General features: G+C 48.9%; 1 protein-coding gene across 1 annotated transcript; it reads left to right on the plus strand.

Moving 5' to 3' along the window:
• Positions 1 to 1,476: 1,476 nt before the first annotated feature.
• Positions 1,477 to 1,806, plus strand: LOC120882456 (60S ribosomal protein L37a-like; the record flags this gene model as incomplete). Its single annotated transcript, XM_040266478.1, has 1 exon — positions 1,477 to 1,806. A coding segment is annotated over one exon (330 nt), but the record flags the coding sequence as incomplete, so codon positions are not given.
• Between the last annotated feature and the right edge of the window lie 8,275 nt (positions 1,807 to 10,081).

Below are 10,081 nucleotides of genomic sequence, written 5' to 3' on the forward strand. Positions count from 1 at the left end.
GGTGGGACTGATGCTGACACTGAAGCTCCACTACTCTGGTCGGATGTGAAGAGCTGAATCGTTGGGAAAGACCTTGATGCTAGGAAAGATTGAAGGCAAAAGGAGAAGAGGATGAAAGAGGATGAGATGGTTAGATGGCATCACCAACTCAATGGACATGAATTTGAGCAAACTCTGGGAGATAGTGAAGGACAGGGAAGCCCGGCGTGCTGCATCCACAGGGTTGCAAAGAGTCTGACGTGACTTAGAGACTAAATGACAACAAGCGCTAGCATGGAGAGCTGTCCTGTGTGCCGTGGGATGCTAGCAGCTTCCTGCCCTCTGTCCACTAAGTCCCAGCAGCAATCCTCCCCTCAGATGTGACACACCAGTGTCTCCAGATATTGTTAAACGCTCCCCGGTGGGGTGGAAAGGGGTTGGGGGGGTCCACACAGTCACCCTTGGACGAGGACTCCTGAGAGTCAATTCTAAGAGGACATCGTGTCACGAAAACTATGGATCTGCACCCATCTTTCAAGTATACATGGCTGAACTGTTTTAGTTTCATTACTGCTCACCATGTGTTATGCAAGTTTTTCAAAGTGTAGAGTGGGATGGAGGCTGGAGTGCCCTGAAACCTGGGAACTGGTGCTAAGGCTTCCCCCCCCCACCACCCTTTCAGTTTTATTGAGATACCACTAAATACAGCACTGGGTAAGGTTAAGGTGTAAAAACCATCACTTCATATAAACACAAAATTAAACGAATATAAAAATTTGGTTTTTTCCTTGGGATGAGAACTTTTACTCTACTTTCTCAAAACTTTCATGCTTCCCTGGTAGCTTAGCTGTAAAGAATCTACCTACAATGCCAGAAACATGGGTGTGATCCCTGGGTCAGGAAGATCCCCTGGAGAAGGAAATGGCAACCCACTTCAGGATCCCTGCCTGGGAAACGCCATGGACAGAGGAGCCTGGCGGGCTACAGTCCATGGGGTCATGAAGAGTCAGACACGACTGAGGCAGCTGAGCACGAGCCATACACAAGACAGCTCCAGATGGATTCACAGAAGCAACAGCAGGGAGAGGAACCTGGGGGCTGGGAGAGGGTAAGACAGAGTCTCTTCACAGCAAACCTTTAAAAAAATTTCTTTTTTTAAATCTTGTGAATAAATGACCACTGAAAAAGAAAGTATTCAAAGAAGCCTATGTGGCTTCTGAGCCCTTCCGGGGCCACTCGAGTTTTTTCTCCTTTAACTTAAGGCCGAGTCAGAACCTTGGAGCTCAAGGCACCCAGGGCTGGACTTGGAGGCCCAGGGAAAGGCACCCAGGGCTGCACTTGGAGACCCAGGGTGGTCAGGCCAGAGTGACTGGGATGGAAGAAAAGAAGCTGCAGGCAAGAAGCCTCTCCTCTCCTTCAGTGAACCATGGGCCTCTCCCCACCCTTGCCTGGCGAGGTGTGGAATTAGTTTGAGGTTCACTTGAAAAGTAAATCTGGCTCTTGGGCTCGGACCTGGCGAAATGCACCAAGGAGGTCAGAATCGTGGGCAAACACGGGACCTGTTATGATGCCTCCCCCAGGAAAATGGTGAGGAAAACTGAAACCAGCCAGCATGCCAAGCACACCTGCTCCTTCTGCAGCAAAACCAAGAAGAGACGAGCCGTGGGCACTTGGCACTGTGGTTCCTGTGTGAGAACAGCAGCTGGTGGCGCCTGGACCTTCACCCCTACCTCTGCCGTCACAGTCAAGGCTGCATCAGAAAGAAGACTGAAGGAACGGAAGGATCAGGAGAAGCACCACCATTTGACAACGTTGCCTAGCCTATAATAAAGGGGCTCATTTATGTAACAACAACAAAAAAAGCAAATCTGTGGACTCAGAAGGGACTCCGGGGTTAGGATGATCCGCCAAGATAAGAGCCTTAGAGCTGCTTCCCCAGGAAGTGCTCGAAAACCTTGAACCCTGGCCTCTTAAGGACAAAGGGCAGCAGAGAAAGAGCTGACGACTCAAGCAAGTGATTAAGAGAAAGTAAGATGTAGATTCTTAACAGCAGGAAACGCCATGCCACTTTCACATGTTTAAAGATCGGGGAACAGAGCATGGGGTGACATTTAAATATCATATGACACAGCATTCCGTGTTCTATAGAATTCTCCCCTAAATTTTGTTATGAAAAATTTTATACACACAGAAAAAAAAAAATTTTTTTTTTCACCATGAATCCATATACCTCTATACTACCTATATCTTACAATGAATATTTTGGTATACGTATTACATCTGCCCATCCTTAATGACGGCTGCCCACCCTCCGTCCACCCACCAACACAATTTTGTAAACTGCAAAGTGAGCGGCAGACATCAATTATAACTCACCGCTAAACACCTCAGCATTATGCGGAGTTCAACAGCTGTTTGCAGTTCTTAAGGTAAAATGCAAATACGTTAAGGCAGGTTTTGACAAATGATACATCTGTGTGTAACCCAGACCTTGGTCTTGAGACACACCACTGCCTTTACTCCAGGAAGTTCCCTCGGGCCCCTTCTCCAGCCGGTCTTCCCCTACCCTGCACCCAGGGCAATCACTGTTCGGCCTTTTTCCCACCGTAGTTAGTTTTACCTGTGAGATGAAGCCTCCCCCAACATCTCACTTTAAAATAAAACAATAAAGGCTTTCCACACCATCTTATTTCGGGATCCAGTCAACAGAACCCTGCCTCAGTTTTAAAGTGAAGGAGAACTTGATAAAGTTAATCCAACAACCGTTTCTCTTCAAATTCAGCAGCACATGCCAGGGGTCCCTTCCCTCCTCAAAGTGCGGGGGCGGGGGGCTTCTCCTCCAGCTGACCTCTAAACGCGAGGGCCCTGGGGGCCACCAGAACCCCTCTCCCCTCGGGAACCCCCTGCCCGACCCAGATGTGAAATATTCTCGAGGGCCCGACAATGTTCCATGTCTATCCCCTAGCAGAGCTCGCAGATACCTTCTACCTGGTAGTTCTACTTGGATGTCCAGACGCCACCCACTGTTCAGAAAGCAGGGCTTTAAGATACCATGAGAGTGAAAAGGAACGTCGCCTTTCCAGCCCGATCATTCAGCCACTTGGGTGCCCTCTGAGGGCAATCAATCAACAGAACATCATTGACACAGATCTGTTAGGCATCCTAACAAAGACACTCTGAACAAAGCTGTGCCTGGACTACAGAGGTGGTTACATGAATCTACACGTGGGATAAAACTGCCCAGAAACACACACACACGTGAATGAAGAGCTGAGTAAGGTCTGTAGTCTGGTTAATAACGTTATACAGGTGTCAGTTTCCGGGCTTGGCTAAGGCACTTCAGGTAGGCAAGACGGCACCACTGGGGGAAGCAGACGAAGGGTTCATGGGAGTCAATATATGACTTTCGCAGTATCCTCTGAGTATGCAATTATTTCAAAATAAAAAGTTAAAAATATCCTGTGGATACACTATTTTTTATACAAACCAGGGCTCCTAAGACGTGTCTGCACCTTACTTTTCTTGACTGGCACCGCGTCTTGAAGGTCAGTCCACGTCAGCACACATCAAGCTGCGTGAACAGCCATGCAGCGGGCTCCGTGATACGGCTGCACCAGAACGTGACCAGGCCCCTAGGACACTGTGGTTGTTTCCAGTCTTTAAAAGTTCACCAGGTACACAGGACATTTCATATGTACATATCTTCAAAGAATTTCCAAAGAATGAAGGGTAGGTGTATTTCTTTATTTTGCCAGCTACTGCCAAGTTTTACCAAATGACCCTACCCACCACCAGTGCACAAGAAATTATCGGACACTTCCACTGCCGTCAGGGAGATGACAGTGTGACAACTGTGGTTGGGGCTTATTTGTTTCAGCCTTCCTATCGTTAGTGAGGCTGAACATCCTTGAAGATTTAAGAGCCGTCTGTACTTCCTTTTCTGTGAACTGTTGTTTCATTTCCTTCATGCCTTTTTCTTCCAGGCTGAGCTGTTTTGATTCATGGAAGCTCTTTATGTGTTGAGGAAAGCAGTCCTTTATGATGTTATTATTATTTTCCCCAACGTGATGTCAAACTTTTGATGTTGGTTATGGTACTTTTTGACAGCAAAAGTCTTATTTTTAAGTAGCTCAATACTTTATTTTATGGCTTCTGGATTTTGACATACTCAGAAATGCCTGGGCTTCCCTGACGGCTCAGCAGTTAAGAATGCCTGTCAGGGGTTCCTGATCTGGGAAGATCCCACATGCCACGGAACAACTAAGCTCGTGTGCCACAACTACTGAGCCCATGCTCCAGGGCCCGGGAACTGCAACTACTGAGCCCACATACCACAGTTATTGAAGCCCGCACACCTTCGAGCCCGGGCTCTGCAACAAAAGAAGCCACCACAACGAGAAGGTCATGCCCCGCAACCAGCATAGCCCCTGCTCGCTGCAACTAGAGAAGAGCCCTGCTGCTGCTGCTGCTAAGTCACTTCAGTTGTGTCCGACTCTGTGCGACCCCAGAGACGGCAGCCCACCAGGCTCCCCGGTCCCTGGGATTCTCCAAGCAGGAACACTGGAGTGGGTTGCCATTTCCTTCTCCAATACATGAAAGTGAAAAGTGAAAGTGAAGTCCCTCAGTCGTGTCCGACTCTTCTCGACCCCATGGACTGTAGCCTATCAGGCTCCTCCATCCATGGGATTTTCCAGGCGAGATACTGGAGTGGGGTGCCATTGCCTTAGCAGCAGTGAAAACCCAGCACTGCCAAAATAAATAAAGAAGTAAAATTATTTAAAGAAAGAAAGGAATGCCTGCACCACTCTGAGATTATGAAATAACTCTCCATGTTTTCGTCTAGTAGTCTCACTGATTCATTAAAAAAGATTTTCTTTTCCTTAAACCGGATCCACCAGTTTACTCTAAGGAGTGAGATATATAATACACATATTCCCTCTCAAATAGCTACTAATTGTCCAAATGCCATTTACAAAAAGGCCACCTATCCTACACGGACATGTGTAAGACCCATAGAAAATTCTGGGCCAGTGTGTGATCTTTACTCAGCATGTCTAACTGGAAGGCCCCTAATGTTATACCCTCCTCCTCCCAAGCCTAACTGCCCTTCTCAGTACTGAAATCACCTCCTGGTCAACTGCTCAAACCAGAAACCTTTCTCTCACCACATCCAACTAATCTACCCACAAAGCGTCTGTCGGTGACACTGTCAAAAATACATGCCGGGCACCCCAAATCTGATCGTGTCAGGCCTCCTGTGCCACCCCGGCCCCAGTCACAGGGGGGTGTCGCAATTCCCTCCCCCCACACCTCTGCTCCGGGCCCCAAGCTCCCCACCGCCCCTCCCCCACCCCGTCCCCACACTGCACTGAAAGGAATGCTCTTTAAAAATACAAGTTGGGTGTTTCAGTCCTGCTTGAACTCCTCTGCTGGCGTCCCCTCAGCACCCAGAACCAAATCTAGACTCCTGACGGCGACGCCGCCCTCACCCGGCCCGGGTCACGCTGTTCCTCTTCCTGTGGGTCCCTGGGGTGAGTCAAGGGCTCCACGCTTCCGGGAGCTCATGCATGCACTTCCCTCTGCCCACGACACCCTTCTCAGATCTGCCCTGAGCTGGCTCCTCTCAGCCCTGAGTCTGGGCTTCAGGGTCAGCTTTAGAGGCTGTCCCCCTCATCACTCCCTGCCAGGAGACCCCGTCTTTCTTGGCCTCGATCACCTCACACTCCCTGGGTCCAGGTCAATGACAACCTGAGCAAAGAATGAATGAAGTGGCCAAGTGTAAAGAGAACACTCCATTCAAAGTCCCCAGGACAGCGGTTCAGTCAAGGCAGGCGTGAGAAACCAAAGGACAGGGCCAAAGAGGAAGTGACCGGACGCCAGTGGGGCTGGCTGAGGGGGACCCCACGTCCTTAGGGAGCAAACAAGGGAGTGAATCGACAGGGTGGGAATCAACCGGACCAACAGAGGGAAAACCTGAAACCCTAAGTCACTCCTGAAGGAGTTCACTCATCACCAACAGGGGAAGAGCCAGTCAGCCCCACCCTCTTCTCCTTAAACGGAAAGGAAGTGGTGGGAGGGTGAGGGGGGAGCTTTGAACTGTAAAAATAAATAAACAAAATCAGCCAGAAGCTCAATTACAGAGTCTGAGCAAACCCTGGGAGATGATGGAGGACCGGGAGCCTGGAGTGCTGCAGTCCAGGGGGCCCGAGAAGAGTCGGACACGAGGGAGCCGCTGAACAACAATTCATGAATTAGCTAAACTCCTGTAAACGGGAACATACATCACCTGTCTGGAACTAGCTGATTTTAAGTTCCTTACTCACCCTGAAGCTTCACAGAAGGCAAGGTACCCTGGCTCTCCGGTATAATTCCTCATATATTTATTCTGTGCCTGTGAGGTGACACCCTCTAGTCGAAGCCTAGTACAAAGCTATAACTAAACCATGAAACGCCAAACTGTGAAATTCTGGCCTTTCATGGTAACTTTGGGAACCAGCGTCCATTATCAGAGGACACCAGGGAAGCGAAATGTGACTACAATATACGGCAGAGGCAAAAATCACAGCCATCACTGACGGCTCTGGCTGGATGCCAGGCATTGTTCCAAGTGCTTTCTGAGGGTGAAATCATCAATCCTAAGAATCCTGAGAGACAGGTACTGAGAGGAAGCTGAAGCACAGAGAGGTGATGTGGCCGGGCCAGCATCGCACAGCCAGAAAGCGGCCCAGCCGCCCGGGCTGGCCCCGGGCCTGAATTCCCATCCCAGGAGCTCTGCCAGGAGGACCAGCATGGCTCTGAGGGCGCTGGGGCTGGGCTCTGAAAGACACATGCAGCTGCCACAGACAGGTGGGCACTTCAGTGCCAATCAAGAGGAACCAAATAAATACAGCCCTCCGCACGCTCAGGCATACAGGATGACGTCGGCAAGGGATGAAATTTAAAGCAACTCAGAGAAGCAGAGGGGGTCGATGGTGTGGACACAGGGAATTTTAGGACAGCACTCCAGGGCCAAGTGGCGAGTGGAAATACGCTCCGCCCATGACATCATGTGTTTAGAAAGAGCAGTAAATATTATTAAACAGCCGTACTTCCAAGACATCCTCACACAGGACCAGAGAAGGTGCCCCAGGGAATGTGCAGCACAGTGCCTGAATTTTTGCCTTAAAAGGCATTCCTAAGCTGCAAGTGAAAAATTATAATCATCAGCCTGTAGTCAATGCGGTCCTCAGACTCAAGCCTCTCTGGGTCGGGGCCCAAACAACACACCAAGTAGCTACAGTAACTGTTCCCTGTCACCCGGCTTGCAACACCTACAGAAGCAGGGGGACACATTACATGCCACAGAGACCACAAACCCAGGGAGGGAAACGTTATTATAGGTGTTCTGGCACCTTCCTGGAACAGGAAATCTCCTGGATACACTTACGAGGCAGTTTGCCCCTTCTACTGAAAACGAAAGCCCCAAGATGAAGGCTGTGCTAAGCAAAGCAACATCAGGGAGGAAATTTCACACTTTTACTCCTCCCCCAACCCCCTCCCCACCCCACCCCCCCAGCTGTTCACTTTGAACTTGCTCTCAGATCTCTCAGATATAACATGTGCCAGGTGGCCCTTCCGGGGCCCAGGCCTCCTAAGGCCCTGGGAACATCTTGCCTGACACAGGAATCCTGTATGGGAGGAATGGACAAGAAAGACAAAAAATCTTGCAGACAACTTGCCCAGGGGCACCCAGGCCCTGGGTCAGTGGCATGCCCAGGACTGCAGAGGTGTGCTGAACTGCCAGATTACTACCCTGCTCCAGACTCACGTATTCTAATAAAATATAAAGGTTCCACTTTCTCATTTGTGCAACAGAAAAATTTCTGCCTTTTACTGTATTAATTATCTGGTTCCCAAGGCTTCACAGTATGTGAAATTAATAGTAATTAGTTAACTAAAAACAACACATCGCTAAACTCATAACAAAATTAAAAAGCAAACTTCTTATTTGGGCAAGACCTGGTAAGGATAAATGACCCTGTTTCTTTGCATCAAAGGAAAATTTTACCTCACTTAATATGCTTCTATTGTGTGCGTGCGTGTATGTGAATTAAATTTTTTAAACTGTTATTTGGAACAAGTATACATTTTAAACTTCTGGATGAATATTTTCTTATTTCTCCACCCGAAAAATACTATCTAAAGTTTTCCTGATGATTTGTAAAGATTTCACACTTAAGAAAACACAAATTTCACTTTCAATCCTAAGATTCTGGAGAAAAAGTATTTTCACTATCACATACACACTTCAAGATATTATCTGGAAATCAAATCTCCACATATTATACTTTCTCTTGAAAGTCATTCTAGAGTAACCAAGACAACAGAATACAGACACCTTCTGTTCTACCTTGTCCTTTACTGGAATGCTCACAACTCTCCAAGAGTCACTGTCACCATTACTGGACTTGAGATTCTAAACTAATTGATTCTCTCCTACTTAACAGTGATTTAACCCTCCCAAACTGACAAGCTTTACAGTTAGTCAAAATGAATAATTAGGGGACAGTATCATTGACAATCACTGCTTGTACTTGTAAAAACTAACAGTATCTAACAGGTGGGAAGGGAAAAGAGTGTAGGTCGGTGTGTGATGAGCACCCAAGAAAGAGCCATGGTAACTTGAAGGAAGGCATTTAGGTGGCAGAGGACCTGAAAATCAACATGTGCTTTGCATCACACACACACACATACACCCCACCCTCCCCAAAAAACATTCAGCTTCCATAGCTCAAGGTCTGATTCTGAGTGAAACTATCTGCAGACTCCTGTAGACAACAGACGGAAAACATTTTTTCAGCAAAGAAAATTCCGTCCACTAATTTAAATTATTCTGCAAATTAGGACAAGATCCTCATTAAGCAATCAGCTGGGCAGTCCAGCTGAGGGTGAGAGGGAAGAGGCAGGGGATTCCTTGAGAGCCTAGCAGAGAAGGAGGCCACATGCCATCACAGAAACAGAAAAAAATAAGCAGATGGCACAGGCTCCTAATCACCCCTGCCCCCTTCCGAGGCTCTGGCTGAACGCTGTCCAATAGAAATATAATGCCAGTCACATATCTAATTTTAAATTTTCAAGTAGCCATGTTAAAAGGAGAAGAGAGAGCAAAATGAAACCAGTGACATTAATTTTAAGAATCTATTTAAGTTAACCCAGTATGTTCGAAACATCGTCTCAACCTGTATGATATAAGCAGGAAAAAAATGACGAATGGGGGGGCTTTACTGTTTTCTCCTAAGTGATTTAAAATCAGGTGTGTTTCTTTCACCGAAGAGGGCATCTCTACTAGGTCAAGCCACATTGCAACCGCTCGGGCGGTCAGCAGCCACCTTCCGGGGACAGCTCACACGAACTTCAGGCGGACGTTGGCCTTTAAAATACCCAACTACGTATCAGAGGACGGGGTTGGGGGGAAAGACCCAAGTCCCGAAAATTTCACCCAATCAGGGTGCAGGCGCGACCTCTCGGGACCAGCCAGAGCTTTCCAGCTGGACCACACCCCTGCAGTGACCGTCCCCGACAGGAAATTCACGCTAATGGGAACTGACAGGTCTTCATTCTTTAAGGGTGGGGACGAGAAACCTCCAGCCCGGGCCGTCTCGGTGTCCACAATAAAGACAGGAAACCATTCGTGCACGTCCTAGACGTGAGCTCCGTGCAAAACAAAAAAATAAATAACGGGGGGGCGGGGGCGGAGAGAGTGACCCGAAATTAACCAGCCAGGCGCCCCGCGAGCATCTCTCCCGCCCCCAAAACCAAGGTACTGGATTGGTGGGGGGTGGGGGTCCTCGATCACCAAACAGACACAAATAGTACGGGAAAATATATACATATATATATTTTAGATAACCAGAGAAGGGGTGTTTTGTCAACCGAAACACATGCGGGAATGCGGCGTGCGGCGGCGCCCCTGCGCCCCGCTTGGCGGAGACGCGCCCCCCGCCGCCCCCCAGGGAGGGAGGCACCGGGACCCGCCCGCCCCCGTCGGCGCGCCCGCGGGGGCCCAGGCGGCGGCGCGCGCTTGGGCCGCCCCTGCGCCGGGGCCGCGCGACCTTTGTGGCCG

The sequence above is a fragment of the Oryx dammah genome, unplaced genomic scaffold (genome assembly GCF_014754425.2).
Source record: "Oryx dammah isolate SB20612 unplaced genomic scaffold, SCBI_Odam_1.1 HiC_scaffold_2, whole genome shotgun sequence".
Taxonomy (NCBI): domain Eukaryota; kingdom Metazoa; phylum Chordata; class Mammalia; order Artiodactyla; family Bovidae; genus Oryx; species Oryx dammah.